Source organism: Crotalus tigris, unplaced genomic scaffold (assembly GCF_016545835.1).
Source record: "Crotalus tigris isolate CLP2741 ecotype Arizona unplaced genomic scaffold, ASM1654583v1 scf7180000017666.27876245, whole genome shotgun sequence".
Classification (NCBI taxonomy): Eukaryota; Metazoa; Chordata; class Lepidosauria; order Squamata; family Viperidae; genus Crotalus; species Crotalus tigris.
The window spans coordinates 1,783,963-1,800,998 of record NW_024096551.1 but is presented as its reverse complement, the minus strand read 5'-3'; the positions used below and the strand labels follow the sequence as shown (position 1 = coordinate 1,800,998).

The 17,036-nt window shown below is 37.1% G+C and overlaps 1 protein-coding gene across 5 annotated transcripts in view; it reads left to right on the top strand.

Annotated features, from left to right (window-relative positions):
* The first annotated feature begins 9,933 nt into the window (after nucleotides 1-9,933).
* The window catches only part of SLC6A20 (solute carrier family 6 member 20), a 44,426-nt gene continuing 37,323 nt past the window's right edge, over nucleotides 9,934-17,036 (top strand). For 3 of the 5 annotated variants that reach the window (XM_039336139.1, XM_039336138.1, XM_039336143.1), the window contains exon 1: nucleotides 9,934-10,422. In XM_039336139.1, the coding sequence (XP_039192073.1) occupies nucleotides 10,178-10,422 (245 nt within the window). In that variant the 5' untranslated portion in view covers nucleotides 9,934-10,177. The remainder of the gene's footprint in view (nucleotides 10,423-17,036) is intronic. The other 2 variants (XM_039336141.1, XM_039336140.1) reach the window with 1 other exon arrangement.

The following is a 17,036-nucleotide window of genomic DNA, read 5'->3' as shown; positions in this document are numbered from 1 at the left end:
CATGGTGCTGTGTATAAGGAGAGGGGATTCAGGGATTCGGCTGGCAAACATGGGTTACATGGACACTTGATAAAGCATCTTCTCGATGCAGTACAAAAGCCAGCAAAGGTTTCAGTTATGCATTGTAAAGGGCCATCAGGGGGGAGTATGGGGGAACTGAATAAGCAAGTGGAAAAACTTAGGAATTATGTTGTTGAACAAACACCTCCTAAACTAATAACAAGATGTCATCCCTTTAAACCAGGGGATAAGGTGTGGGTAAAACATTGGAAACATGAACAACTGGAGGGGAGATGGGAAGGACCTTATGGAGTAATAATGGCCTCTCCTTTAGCAATAAAGATTGCAGAATCTAAATCTTGGATTCACTGGACCAGAATTAAAGCAGCTGCAGAACCTCTGTGGACAGTGAACAGGGACCCCAAGGTTCCCACCAAACTCACTCTTAAACGTGTTTAGTATGTTTAATGAATATTTTATTGTTTGTAAACCAGATATTGTATTAGCACAAGTGTATCCTGCACATATATCTACGGCTGTCTGGCTGAAATTCAACCCCCTGCTAAGCCACACCCGGAAGCTGGCTTTCTACGCACGGGAGAAGAAAGGATGAAAGGCTTCCTTCTGCTTTTATATAGTACTATTGTTGCATGTAATAATGTTTGTCTTTCTAATTTAGGCCAATGGAGCAAGCCAGAAGAAGCTCCACGCCTTATCCAATCTTATGCTATAGGCACGGGCACTTGCAAAGGTCACCCCCCTATTGGATTTTCCCCAGAATGCTGGAATGGTAGCTGGCCTCATCCTTGTCAATTTCCCCAAGCATTTGACAGAATAGTTAAAGAAGCCTGTATTACAAGACCACCTGTCAATCCCGAAGCCTGTCAGTATGTTGGGTATATTCTTAGGAAAGGCATATGTGTAAAGGCCCCATATAAGAAGCCTCCTCCTCCTGTTACTCTGGAGTGTGGGCCTCCCTTATTCTGGGGATGGGAGCGGGTCACCCTAGTCTCGCAGTTGAAGACGGGATGGAAGGGGACTTGCATCGTACATGTAATCCCGGGGGAATTAGGAGTTACTAACCAACGACCCCCGAGGAAGCGCCCAGAGAGAAAACGAAGCAAAAGGTCCCAGCAGAATAAGGATATGCCCCATCCATTGGAGTCAAGGATGCAATATAATTTGTGGGTCAATTGGCTAAACTAGCCAACACAACTGATTTTTGCCTTTCTGAAGCATATGACATGGAAAATTTGCTGTCCACATGTTTAATACCCGTATGTGTTCCTGTCACAGCAGCCAAGGAGTTCAGTCACCACGAGTTTAAAGAACACATAGGCTATGAAACAATGTACAGCGGGGTCACATTTCCAAGTTTCTACCCACTGATGCTTTAGCTTTACATCTCCTAACGTAGCCATTCCAGAAGACTTATAATGTGCACATATCACAGGGTGTGAGCAGAATACACCTTCACCTCATTGCCTGAAAGTGAGCCAAGAAAGGCTAAATTGCACATTTTTCCAAACAGTGTCTTTTGGGTATGCAAACATATGGTTACCTAAAGGGTGGTTCTTCACATGTGGGAATTCCAGAGACAAGAGTATAACAACATACATACATAAGACCCAAGTGTTATGGAATGAAACTTATCTGCATAGATGAGATAAGTCTCATCAGGGGGGAATAAAGTGGTACCTGGAAAAATATTAATGGTCTGACAAAGAATATGGGTAAAAAGCAGATGGCCCACCAAAGATTGTGTGTGTAAGGGAGGTTTGTTTTGCTTACAAGACAACTCTTAAATTTAGGATGGCCAGACATCCTGTTCCCAGCTCTGCACATGATATATTACTAACTGCTTGTCACATGGTGTATCTAAATTGCTTAACACTTGATATATTGCTGATTGCTAAAAACATTCCAATGTAAACGAGGAGCTATCGATTATAGATCTGTCCAGTAGTTTTCCCATGTTAGAATAAGGACCTATAGAATGTAACCATGTGAGGCATGTGACCTGCTCAGGAAATAACTCTGCTTGAAGGGTTATAAAAATGGTCATCAATGTACAATCTGAGTTCAGATTCCTTCAGCCAGGATGGCTCTCTGAACCTGCGCAATAAACTTCCCTTTCCTGAAAGAGCTGATTCAAGTTTTTTTTTAATTCTATAACAATTCTATTTCTTTCCCACATTAATGGGGTAGAATACAATGCACTTAGGGGCTTTCGCTGTCATCACCTAGCAACCTTTTTTCTCATTGTTAAAGAGGGTACGTAGAAATAAGAGAATTTGGCCCTGCTTTGAAAGGTTCGATTAAAATCAATGCGTCCGACTGTGCCTGGGTCGAGATTCAATCTCCCAAATATTTCTTTTCTGCGTAGTTTCTTTACACCGATATATACGATGGGTTTATTCAAAGGAGAAGAACCCCTAAACATAAATAATTGAATCTTTTGTTTGTTTTAAATCTTCATTCCAGTTTGATTTTTTTTCCTCCCGCAATTACTTTGCTACAATTGTTGCTGGAGAGAGTTTAGCATATTTTCACACATAAGGTTCTTAATGTTACCAACCAGTTTTAACCTCTGCAGTTACTCTCACTTTCGTGAATGGATTGCATGTATGTGAGTGTGTGGTAAAAGTGACAGAAGCAGGAATAAGAAAAGATGTAACTAGTAAAAATGATATATAATACTACTATTTGGATCATCTGCACAGAAAAATACTTCCTTCTAAGCAATTTCCAAATAAAACCCTGACTTGAAAACACCTACAGTTTCACGATAAACAGTTTTAATCTGCTGAACAAAGAAACGACAGAATGTAAAATTGAGTGAGAAATGCCTAATTGATCAATACAAAAGATAAACCATTAAAAATGGAGCTGTAAAAGACACTGGATTGATCTGAAATCTGTAGTCTTGTTGCAAAATTTAAAAATTATTCACAATTTTATGATACCTATTCCTGGAAATACAAGGTTCTCCCAAGTAAGAAGAAGCAGGCTGGTCAACTGATAGAGTAGGGCAGAGTGATTTAGTCACTCAGCCAAAAATTGACAGAATGTTGTGGCCCCTTATTTCTTCTATGTCTTCCAAGTCCCAGAATATAGAATTTATTATCACAGAAGAGCTGGGATATTCACTAGAATGCATTGTTTCAAACCAGAGCCAGAGATTCTATATATGCAACAAACCCTGATTCTTTTTTTTACAGGCTCAAGATGTAATGAATTTAATTGTCCATTTTAAAAATGGCAAAATTTCTGGAGGGGACTTGATCCTGCTGAAAATGCTTAAACAAAATCCTGATTGGTGGATTATTGTTTTGCCATCTTTTTTGAGGAACAATTAACACCGCCCTGTAAGTCCTCCAGGAATTGACCAACAAAGTCCAGTGTTCAAATATTCACAAACTGATTGTTTTTATAATATTCCCACTTTGAAAGGACCTAAATAAAAAGTATACTTAATCTTCTGTTATTTTTTTTTACTATTACTCGATACAGCCAGAGCAAATCTGAAAAGTGCCATAAAAGGTGCAAAGCAAACCCGTTGCCAGAAAATTCAGAATTTTTTTCAGGACCCAACAAACACCAGGCAAATGTGGAAAGGAATCCAGGCCATTTCAGATTACAAGGTGACTCTATCGAGATGCAAGGACGACACAGAGTTCCTAAACAAACTGAATACATTTTTTGGTAGATTGAGGAATCAAATAGCACTCCTGCTAGGAAAACTGTGTCCCATCCTGATGAGCAAATGCCAAGCTTTGATGTCATTTCTGTCCAGAAAATGCTACAGAAAGTTAACATCCGGAAAGCAGCAGGCCCAGATAACATCCCTGGACGTGCCCCTAGGGAATTCGCAGATGAGCTGGCTTGTGTTCTCACAGATATTTTCAATCTCCCATTGCAGCAGGCAGTGGTCCCATCGTGTTTTAAGACAGCCATCATCTTGCCAGTGCCAAAAAAAGGTCCACAATTACAGGCCTCAACAATTACCGTCTGGTTGCACTGACATCCACCATTATAAAATGCTTTGAGCAGGCTTTTCAACCAGTGGTACTGGTACCACCTGTGGTACATTGGCACCTGGCAGGTGGTATGCAACATCCTAGAAAAGTGGTAGCAGGGGAGGGGAATGAGCTGAACCGATGGCAGCACCGCACAAGCCTGAGCGAGAGATGGCTAGAGATGCAAGGCTGTCAGGGCTCAGCGGAAGCACCAGGATCAGCGCCAGGCTCAGATCTTATCATCTGTTTATTTTCCAATCAATAAAAATTTCCCATGAGAAGATTTCTTACAATTTTCAAAATCTTAATATATTCTTTTGTAAAAATTTGAACATCCCATGGGAAATATTCTTTCAAGTCCATACAGCCTCTTAACTTTTCAAAATTAACATTCTATTCCTTCCTTACCTGTTTTCCAAAAATTAAACATACATACGGTAGCTTCTGAGGCATCAAACCACAGCTTAAGGCAGTGGTTCTCAACCTGTGGGTCTGGACCCCATTTGGGGTCGAACAACCATTTCACGGGGGTCGTCAAACAACGCAGTCCGCCATTTTTTTCCCCTTGTCCTTAGCTGTACTGCTCCCTTTTATTCTATTGGCTTTTGAAAGCCAATAGAATAGACTCTCTTGAATAGAGTCTAATTCTATTGGCTTTCAAAAGCCAATAGGAATTGTCCAGGCTGTCTCTGCCCTGCTGAGCCCGCCAAAAGTCCCATTCTGCAAACGGTGCTGCACCAGTTGAGTAGTCCTCGACTTATGACCGGTTGAGTAGTCCTTGACTTACGACTGGTTAGGGGTCGCGGCATTAAAAAGGTTGAGAACCACTGGCTTAAGGCGTTTGACTTTCCCCCCTTCCCAGAGCTCTCAAATTTGTTGGATATTGCTATTTTACAATCTCTGTGTAGGGAGATTCCGTATGGAGCGAAGTTGTAGTGAAAGACATGTCTGAAAGCTAGATTAACTATCTACTTCCCCCAATAAACAAAGTAGAAGTGATAAGAAAATTAAGCAATGCACAAAAGGGTATTTAGAATTATCAACTTTATACCATAGCAACGTGAGTTCAGTGAGTAACCACACAATATTACAGACATTGTCATCAGTGAACCTGCATTCTGATGAAAATAGGTAAGATCTCCATATTTGTCATTTTTAATCACCTTGGGTTATATTATATAATAACATATTCATTTATGGTACATTTTTTTCATACTATTCTTTCTAATCCAGTTGTTGCTGGGTAAAACAGTCCTTATGTTTCCCTGAATTAAGAGGATTTTTCCCTGTTAAATTAAATGAATATATATAGAATTATAACACAAGTGAAAATGACATGGGGAAACTATGGAACCAAAGAAAATATTTAACTTATATTACTCTTCCTTGTTTTATCTAATGTTCCATTTAACTAGAATCTAGTGATATTCTTATCTTATTTTATAACTTATCATAAACAAGTCAAGCTTTAGAATTACCATTAGGCAGGGTGTGCTAAAAGTCAAGCCCCATAGGCCAATTCAAATATTTTACTCTATTAATATTTTTTCAAAGAAAATGTTACTTAGAAACATCATGCACCAAATGGGTAAGAAATTCTTTAGAAAAAAAAACCATTCAAACTTAATATAATATTATCAACTGTCTATAGAGCCTGACTTTTAGTATACCCTGTATATTTTACAACCGATAGCTTAAGCACCAAATGATTATATCTCAAAATGGCATAAGTAAAATTGAATATATTTTACTAACCTGGGATCATTAACTAATGTCTCTTTTTCATATTTGAACAACTGGAAATTTCCTACAAAATCTGTCAAGGGAATTATCAAGATTTCCTATTCACAATCTAGAACAGAGGTCAGCAACTTTTCCATGCTGGAGGCTGGGAGGGAAAGGAAGCAGCTGGGAAATTTGCACGCACACATGTGTGCATGCAGAAACATGGCCATGCACACCCACATGGCGCTAGCGGCCCCATTTACATAGGCATGCGTTAGCTGCCACTGCTAGCCCCACACGCATGTGCAAACAGGCCACACAACCCACACAGTGCTAGTGACCCCATTTGTGCATGTGCGCAGGTGCTACCCATCCCCACTAGCCCCGTGTGCATGCGCAAATGGGACGCGCAACCCGCATGGCGCTAGTGGCCCATTTGTGCAGGTGTGCAGGCATTAGCTGCCTCTGCTAGTCCCACGCGCAGGCACAAATGGATCCACAAGTGTTAGTGTGATTGGGAGTGCACACCCACATGGGTGTGCGCTAGCCAGCCTGTCCCATGACACGGTGGCCAGAAGGCCATGGCCCAATAGTGGGCCACGGCCCATAGCTTGGGGACCCCTGACCTCGAGCTTTCCAATAACTGGTGCCAATTCATTAGGAAAGGCCTGTTTTTTCTATAGGGATCACCAAACATTGTGCATATCATGCTGCATTCTTTCCATGGGCTTTTTAAATATCATTTTGATATTCTGAGGGCCTTATGTGATCATCCTGCAAGTTCTCAATTTGTAAGAATAGAAGTGTCAATTATTAGCTCTCTTCCCAATGCAAATAACAGCCAGAGATGGAGAAAAGGATCTGGAGGGGTCAAAGGTTAAATCCTCTCCACATGACCCCTGCAGCTCTAATCTGTGTCAAGTAATTCTTGTGGGTAGTCAATCAATAAAAAAATCTAGGGCAATTAATTTGGTTATTACAGATATTTTGAAGAGTTTTATACCAAATTCAACTAAAACATGCAATCTAAAAAAGTTTATTAAATATAAAACTTATTTTACCAGAGATCAGGCTGATCCATATAAAATACTGTGACTCAGACTCCAGTTAATAAACACAATTGCTGAAGTCACATAACATGTTGGCCTAGTTCATATAACAGCAAAATTAGTGGCTGAATTCCCATAATAAGCTGAATTTTAGATGAATCCATTTAGATGAATCCATTTTAGATGAATCCATTTAGATGAATCCATTTAGATGAATCCATTTAGATGAATCCATTTTAGATGAATCTAACAAATTATATAAGTCTGCAAGTCTGATTGAGATTTAATCATCATTGATATAAACAAATTAAAATCAACGAGACTTAAATTAGTTTAAGACCACAATTCTATATCCTAAATACAAAGACTCATCCTTACGTCTGCTTAACTGCAACACAAATATGTCCAGGTAATGTTCTTTCAGATCTTTTTGCTGCTGCCTTACCGTAGGACATTCTGGTGCTTAACATAGACAGTTTAGGTTGTCTTCAGCGGTTCAAGTTTTAAAATACTGTTTTGCTCTTTCCTCCACATAATTTCTCATTGGATATGATCTAGCATGCTTTCTTAATAACATGATTAATTCTGGGGTCTTGAGTTGTGCTCAGTTCTAGCTAGTCACTTTAGGCTGCCAGAGATTGTTTCCTCCCTTCCCCTTACTAGGCACTATAGATAGATGCCTGACTTCCACAGAATTATCTGCCCAAATAATAGTTGTTGGCCGAGCAGGTATAAAGATAGCCAGGGAAATGATTGAAGCCTGGGAAATGGACCCCTTGTCAGTCAATAGGAATGCTGATTTACCAACTTATGAGATACTTAGGAGCTGAGGGCTTGGCAGCACAAGAAAACAACAGCCAATCACTGTCCATCAACATATCAATCAACCAATAGGAAGACACTCATAAATACAATTTATAAAATGGCCCAAAGCACATATTTCAGTTGAAAGAAGTTCCCTGAAAATGGGCTCCAGCACGAGTCTGAAAGATCAGAAGAGTAAACCTGGTGACTGACCCTGATTGGATCTTGCAAATAATGTCTGACCAAAATTTTCTGAAACATTTGTCAGATTTTACCTGAATACTTACTTTTTCTCTCTGTGTGGATTTAGTTCTCTTTGAAAAAGTGCTAGTTCAGTGCTTCACAAAAGGTCAGTTTAAACATGGAAAGAGAGCTTCATAGGTAGGACACCATGAATGCATTATAGGTTGGCCACTCCTGCTGACAAGGATTTCATGTGGCTATTCATTTTACTATATCAGTTCTATGGGCCATGTATAAGTCCTGCTGGCAATAGTTGCTCAGTGTCCTTCCCTTGCAATAACAGTAATAATGTAACAGAGCTAGAAGGAGGTATTCTAATCTAGTCCAACCCCCTGCTCAAGCAGGAGATCATATACAGTTTTTGTTGAGCATTGAGCTCTCCCTTATTAGTTGCTCCTACCAAATGCATCTTATGCCTCTCATCTTCATCTTCGACTTGTCAGTTCAGCTATTTTTGTATCTTTGTTTGGTACTCTTTCTAGACCCAGGTTTAAAAAATAGCAAATTGATAAGTAAGAGATGAAGATATAGGTGATATCTTGGTTGAGCAGTTGATTAAACTAGCCATTTTAAGCACCTCTCAACAGTTGCCCATCCCCCTCTTGCCCTATATTAAAGAGAGCAATTGGTAGTGTTTTTTTTCTTCTTATCTTCAAAGGACTATTGATAGAAAGGAAAATAAAACTAGTTGTTTTCCTTAACTTTCCCACACTAAGGATACCTCCATTTGCTGGATCTATTACTTAGAATAGAGATGAAGGGAAGCACAATTTATGCAGCCGTGTTCTGCTAGCTTGCAACCTGGAACACAGTTTTTTAATGTAGCTTTCAGATTATGCCCTAATTTCTGTGCAAGTCAATGGATCTCTTGAACACCCATAAGACTACCAGTTCTGGATTACTGTACAGCAATATGGATGGTAACAAAAAGCTAATTATTCTGGGTAGTGATAACTAGATTTGTACAGCCTAAACCTGATAGCTCTAAGCCAGTGGTTCTCAACCTGTGGGTCGGGACCCCATTTGGGGTCGAACGACCATTTCACGGGGGTCGCCAAACAACGCAGTCCGCCATTTTTTCCCCCTTTTCCTTAGCTGTGCTACTCCCTTTTATTCTATTGGCTTTTGAAAGCCAATAGAATACACTCTCTTGAATAGAGTCTAATTCTATTGCCTTTCAAAAGCCAATAGGAATTATCCAGGCTGTCTCTGCCCTGCTGAGCCCGCCAAAAGTCCCATTCTGCAAACGGTGCTGCCAGTTGAGTAGTTCTCGACTTACGACTGGTTGAGTAGTCCTCGACTTAAAAGGCATTAAAAAGGTTGAGAACCACTGTTCTAAGCAGTGCTTTTTTTGTAAAAAGAAAAGGTGCCGGAACTCACACATGTCATACAACCCGCGTTGCCTACCCTACAAGGTTCCATCCAAAAAAGGTGCCGGAACTCCGTTCTGAGCATTCTATGACAAAAAAAGCCCTGGCTCTAAGTAAACCCAATCAAAAGACTCCATTATATATTCAGATGCACACCTATACTTCTTGGAAGCATGGATTTGCTAGCCTAGGATGTCTTGCTCCAATGATATGTATTGCCACCACCTATTCTTCAAGTCTGTTGTTCTCTCCCACACAGTTTGCAAAGCTGAACCTACATCTCCAGAATTAAAATAATCTAAAAAAATGTCACTCTTTTAAAGTCTAATTGGTATGATTATTGGAAAACAAGATATGTTTTTAGGTTCACCCTGTAGCTACTGTGTTATTCTTTTCTTATATAAAGCCCTGAAAGAATGTTTCAGTTACGTCAGAAAAATCTTTCCAAATCCCCTTTAGTAAGTTAATTGGCAAATTAAATGAACTATCTGTAAGGTGGTGCTACCAAATCTCTAAATTACTGAAATCTAGTAGGCCACTTGACAGCATCAAAGGATTACAGCTTTCTGGATGATTTTGTTTCCCTCTAGTGGTCATCTGGATATTTGCAGCCTAGGTCTTTACCTCTATTGTGAGGTGACAAAAGCATTAATTCAAACTCCTACTGGGCCTTATGTTTTCCCCAACGAATAATTAAATGGGAGTTGCTGACAGGTAGAAATAGTTCCCAGAAACCCATGTAGCTGTCATAATGTAATCTTGTAACTTCAAATATTTTTTGGCATAAGGCTAGCATAAGGGCAAACTAAACCATGCCATTTCAGATTTTTCCCAGAAATGCAACTGAAATTCAAATGATTTGTCTGGAATGCCTATGTTACCATTTGTTTTCTTCTTTATTTATCTAACCTACTTCATTCCTACTTCACAAAGTGCTGTTAATAAGATTAGTAATTAAAAATCTCGAATGGCAATTGGCAAGCAGACTCTCTTCAGAGTTGAGTTGGCGCTGTGTCACCAACAGGCTTTGATGAGTATTTGGAAGAGTGAAGCAAGACACATTCGACTGTTGCTAGTGCCTAAGAGCAGAAATGGAGAAATCCAGACCTTTATGGGACAATCGTTTCCAGTTTATATTTGCCTGTATTTCTTATGCAGTAGGTCTGGGGAATGTATGGCGGTTTCCTTATTTATGCCAGATGCATGGAGGAGGTAGGTGGAATTTATGCTTCTCATTTTGCCATTTGAGATTAGGTTTTTTAAACCTGTTATCTTTGTCAGAGTAACCTCAGGTGTTGGAAAGGAGAAATAAGCAACAATAAGTAATAATACAAATGAGATATTTCTTCTTTTCATCACAAAAAAATATTCTCCTTTGTTTCTTTTTTTTCATTAATACATTTCCATTTTAGCACCTAGTAAATTGTTACTTTCTAAACCAAAAAATATTGTTAATATTAATTTAGTAAAAAAGATGCTATCACCTTGATTTACAACCTATTGCTTAATAACCATTTGAACTTATGATGGATCCAGCAAAACCTACTTATAACCTGTTTTCAAAGTTACAGTGGCTGCAAACATACATATGGACTCACATACATACATACATTAGACACATGGGATCACTTGGGGCATTTGGCAACTGGCTCACTTTAATGACTGTTTCAAACATCGTGCAGTTATGTGATCATGATTTGTAATATTTTTGTTGATTTCTGGGGGGAAATGTCTATTGGGGAAAATGTATTCAGTTAACAATCATATTATTTGCTTAACAATTATTGTAAAATTGAGTCTGGGCATGTGATGACTCAATTTACAACCGCAACAACTCGCAACCCTAATTCCAGGCTCAATTATTTTGGACTACCTGTAGTGCTATTACTACTCTTGTTGTAACTTGATGGAGTTGAAAGGCTATGTATTATTATCCAAATTGCTTTTGTACATATCGTGTATAAAACCAGAGTTTTATAGAGACATAAGACAAGAAGATATATTGCAGCAAATTTGCAGCAAATTGAAGATATAGTGGCAACTGTTGTTTAATTTTGCAGTCCTATTTTCCCCTCTTGTGCCACTTCTTGGAATGAGGTCTCAGAAACAGACTTTTCCACTTACCAAAGCTAAAGAAAGGTGACTATTGCTTGTATCCAATGTCGTAATGTTCTCATTTCAATCTTTTCACCATCTGTAGAACTTTTTTCTCCCTTTTATGAAGTCTCAGGGATAAGCACTGGTGGGTAGCAGCTTAAACTTGCACCATGCCACTTCTGAGCTAAGCTACTAAGGATCAAATGCCATCTGATGACACGGTAGATTCATTCTATCTCTGCCCACTTCCCCCAGTTTTAAAAATCCAGAACCAATCTACTGAAACAGATAACAGCTTTACACTATTATAATAATTTAGATCAGGAAAAAGAAAATTATGTGAATTATGTTATTAGGATGGAATTGAAACAATAGAGCAAATATATTGCTATCTGTAACTAGGGTTGACCTAAGGCAATATTGTTTCTGAAGTAAAGCAGCAAATCATACTCTACTTCTACCTGTAAAGTCAAAGAAAATGTTATCTAAGGTTTCCAAAGTTGTCAATGGAGGCCAAAAACCTTCCCTATACTACTTTTCTATAAAGGTAGAGTAAAAGTTAAACAGATAATAATTTGCTTTCATCCATTTGGCATTGAAGTTATTTTTGCCTTGCTTGAATATGAAGCCTTGGATCACAAGGAAAACTGAGGCCTCAGATCTATCATCTCTATTTCTTAAAATAAACAATTTTGGTGATTAGGCAAGTTTGGGTCCCAATTGTGGCCATAGGCTGAGGACTACCTATATCTCTTGTGGAATTTTCCAATGAAATTTTCTACCTCAGTACATGCTATATCTCCTGTAAGAGAAAACATTGTGTAAACTTTCCTAATAGAGAAAGATTAGTTTTGGAGTAGATAATTTATACTGAAAAAGTATAACATTCCCAGATTAAATTATGGAAGGGGAGAGTCCGTTTATCTGCCCAATAGAATAATCACTGATCAAGTGTGTTCATCTGTTTTATTTTGTATGACCTTGGCTTTCAGTATTATCTCCAAGCACAGATGTTATTAGGCCTAAGTCCATAGCCCATAGCCCAAGTCCATAGCTTGGGCAATGAATTTTAGAAGGCTGAATCAATTTCCTGGACTGTGAGTACCTTTGATGACAGTGGAAGACATATTTTGAAGCTTCACCCTCCTTTAGGAAATAAATCTTAGAGAGGAAGTGATGGGATTTTAATTGGGTCTACTAAATTAATTATATCCATTTGATGAAACCTCAAGAATTGTTCACTATGATCAGTTAAGCTTGGGATAGAGTAGGAGGACAAAACCTTTCATTAAACCAAATGGAAGTTATTGTTTTTGAGCATAATTGCATACTAGTAGAAGAAAGTTTCAAGGCTGGGGTAAAGAAAAGGTGGAAGTAAAATGTTTCTTCCTTGTGTGCTGTACATTGTAATCCCCTTGCCCCAAATATCCTCTCTCCCCAGACTAGGATTAAGTTTAAGAAATTAAGTTATGGAAGAAACTCTGTAATGTTTCTAAATTTAGTTGTCATACCAAAGGATTTTTTGTGTGTGTGTGAGGGAAGGAAGCTGCAGATGATATAAAAGGGAAATATTTTTCCTCCCTGTATAGTATGGCAACTTCAAATCTCCAGGTCACAACAGTTTAAATCTTTCCAATAGTACCTCATGATGTCCATCAAATTGATCAGATTATTTCAGTCAGGTATAGATTTATCCATCCAGTAATGTGTAATAAATCTATTAGACATGTCCCTTGCAAATAAAAATCTAGAACCATTTAACTCTTTTTTGTGTTGTTAATAATTGTATTGAAGTTTTTAATAAATATATTTAATATAAATATATTAAAAACTAATACAAACAAAATTAGACAGAAGAAAAGAAAAGTTGGAAGGTGTAGAAAAACAGAAAAGTAAAAAAGAAAATGGCAACAAAGACAATAATAAGGAAGATACTTCTAATCCATCTAATAGTGAGCATAAGTTAATATATTAACTTTTTGCCCTCTTTTAAAGTTACAAGTAAAACTTCTTTTCTCCATAGTCTGATTTTCCAGAAATCATAATATTTTTAATCCTACTTCAGTAAAAATAATCCATTAGCCTTACGAGAAATATGAAACAATAATTTGTACTATGTCAAATAGTCAAACTTTATTTTCTTTCTTTTTTTGCTCTGCACAATTTAACCTTTAAATCCTTCCTATGGCACTGCAGGATTTGATATTTCATCACTCTTTAGTTTTTAAGTAGGCTTTTATTAGCCTACTTTGTAAATTCCATAAAGAGGATTTCTTGTTGTAGCTATCCATTTCCAGATCCTTTTCTTGATTTTGTATTGTCATTTTGATAATCTCAATTTTGTTATCTTCTATGTCTTCAGACTTTGTAATGTCTATGTCAGGTAAAAAAAAAAATAAGTTTTTCCTCATTAATTTCTAAAAGTTTATCCATTGAAATCTGTATTCCTTCTGACATATTAGTTATTAACATTTCAGTCCACATTTCAAAAAACTCTTTAGGATAAGAAAAAAAATACAGCAAATCTAGCCCTTTTAACTCTTTTCTGCCTGGTCCTTTAATTCCTTCTAATATCAGTCTGCAACTTTCACCAAGCCTTACCTGTGTGTGTGTGTGTGTGTGTGTGTGTGTGTGTGTGTGTGTGTGTGTGTGAAGAGAGAGGGAGAAGAGAGAATTATGGAGAAGCGGGAGAGAGGGGGAAGAAGAAAGATCAGATGAATAAGAAAATCATTAACCATAGTTGCAATAAGAAGTATAGAATTTATATAGTTTAAAACCCGTGGTATCCTATGACTTACCAACACCTTTATAGTTATATAGGTTTTCAATAAGCAACAGTTGCTTCATAAGTACAGATTGTGCAAGTCTTGGAATATGACATACATTAGTATATAGCATGTATATAATCAACATGCTATTTCATATTTATATAATATCCTGCAAAGATTAGAAAGCTTATTATCCCTCCAACAGCCCTGCAAGCTAGGGCATATATAGTTAGCACATATGTTTCCACCCCAAAAATATTGGTACACTATAGCTCCAAGTAAGTTTTAACAACAATTTTATTTTTCATTTAACATTGCATTTATACCTATATGTTAACTCGTGCATGCTATATGTATATGTGGATCTGGACACAGCTTATTTTTAATTGCTTGTTTTATCAACCCATTCTCCTCCAAATATTAAAAATTATCATTTCTTTAAGTCCTGGGCCAGGCAAGCTCTATATCCTGGTTTATTTCTTAAAATTATTTTAATTAAAAAATAAACAAAAGGGAAGTTAGCATATTGCAAAGCATCCTCTTTATTTTCAAGTGTGTTGCTGGTTGCAAATAGACCTTAAATACAGTTTTAAAGAGTAAGCAGGATAAGAGGCTGGTGAAGGTTTATCTATGTGGTCACTAGGCATCAAAAATGACTCACTGGCACACCAATCTATCAATCATCAATTAGACAGGTGTAGCTGAATGCTTGATATGGAAATGGGCCACCTCTCCAGAAGAAAAAGGATTACCAGGAAGAATGGAAGTAACCTTGTCAGTTTGCCTTCTGGCAGCCAATCTGTGAGGGTTTCCATGATATATTTCCGTACATCCCAATGTGTTTGCTGATCTAAAAGCATTGGGGGAACTTTTCTTTACACTGCTATGTCTCTGTACAATTGCATTGATCCAATAAGAATATCCTTCAAGGAGGAAGACTCCCTGCAATGCCTGCTATCAGAGGCCCAGACAGGAGGCCCTGAAAATAATTCCCTGAATAAAATGGATTATGCTATGTCACTTGTTTTTATAACTGCCTTGCTAAACCTGGAGATTAAACACCAAATCATAGATAATTACATAAATATTTTGGCTTTAAGGAAATAAAGGAAAGCTAAACTTAAAAAACTATGTTTGATTTAATCAAAGAGGATTTCAAGACTTGGACCATAAACCATTCTTTTGAAAAGGTTATGATCACTATTAATTAAACCACTTAAGGCAGGGAGGCTAGTACATGCCAAAGAAGATATTTTAGTCACATGGAACAAAGTGACGTACATTTCATCGAAGCCAATACCATTTAATTCACTGGAACTTTCCAGGATTTAGGATTTTTCAGTTAAAATACTGTACCAGCAAAGTTTCTTGAACCGAATAAAACCTAAGATATTTACAAAAATCCACCTTAAATGAGACTTTTGTTTTGTTGTTGTTGTTTTTTAATTAGGAATCAACTGTATTCAAAAAAGACTTTAAATTTCTGCATATGTAAATGATAACTCTGAAATTCAAGTTGTAGTAGAAATAAAATAATTGAATCTATTGACCTTGCTAAGGAAAAAACTCGATTTGCTTTCTCTATTCCTGGATTTCTTCCATTCTTTTTTTATGATATTTTTTTTAATTTTCTCATTTTATAGTTGAGTATTTAATTGTAACAAAGAACAAAAAACAGTGTTATTTATGATTTCCAAATATTTTGTGTTAGGTGATCAAAATTTCCTTTATCTCAACTTCTCCCTTTTCCCCTTTTCATACCAAAGCCTAATAGTCTTGTTACATATCTTAGCTATTCAATTATAATGCTACTTTATTTTCTAAAAGTTATCTATTTTCCATCATATTCAACCCTCTAATTAGTAATATAATTCTCCTCTAATAAATCAAAGCCATTATTTTCTTCAGTCTTACTCTGGTTTTTTTTCTTTGCCAGTAACCTTCCATGTCAGTGCTTTGAATGATCAAATAGTTTTCCCTCTATTATTATATATATTATTTGGAATATGAAAGACCATTTGATTGAAGTTTTTTTGGAAGAACGAGCCCATTTGTATTCATTAGATCGCCTCTCTATTACTCCAATTTCCCACAATTTATCTTCCATTCAGCCTGTGCTTCCTTTTCCTCAAATTTCTTCTGATTTTTGTAAAAAGTTTTTTCCAGTTTCAATGTTGTCACTCCCTTTTCTATTTTTTTCTGTTGACTGGGTCTGTTGATCAATTGGGTCCTCTGTCTTGGTGTTTAGTTGTTCCAGTTTTCTTGTTATTTCCTGCATTGTTAGTTCTTTGGTTGTAGTCAAGATCTGGGTTTGTATATTTAAACTGACATCTTGTTCCTTTATGATGCTTCTTATTTTGTCACAAGCTGAAAGGATTGTTTTATGTATTGATTTCAACATGGAAACGATTTTTCCTGGTCTTTATCCATATTCTCTTAGTAGTATGCTAAGTTGCAGACTTTAGAATCAAATGTTAAAAATAGTTTTTTATGTCTTTTGTGGCTGGGTATAGGACATCTCTTTCATGTGTTATAGGTGATCTTTATACTAAAAGTTGTTTGTCAAGTAAAGGTTTATAGTTCAAGGTGTTCCATCATCTTATATAATAACATATGCTTCTCATATAAAGAAATAGGAAAGCAATTCCCCAAGTATAGCTCTGAGAGTCAGTAAAAGTTTACATTCATAGTTCCAGCAGGCCAGAAGTTCCTTCTTTGCAGCTGGGTATTTCACAGGTGATAGCTGTCAAGGTCAAAGAAATTTTATCTAAAGTCTGGGCTTCAAGCCAAGTCTCTTTTAAGCAATAACAAATTGTAATACCATACTTCTCCACAAGATGTCATTGATGCCGTTTTAAGCTTTTTAAATCAAAATTTATATAGTGGTTTTTCAAGTCTTATTTTTTTAAAAAATAAAAACAAACATCTCCATTGAGAAAAGGAACACTTTTAGTCCCCAAG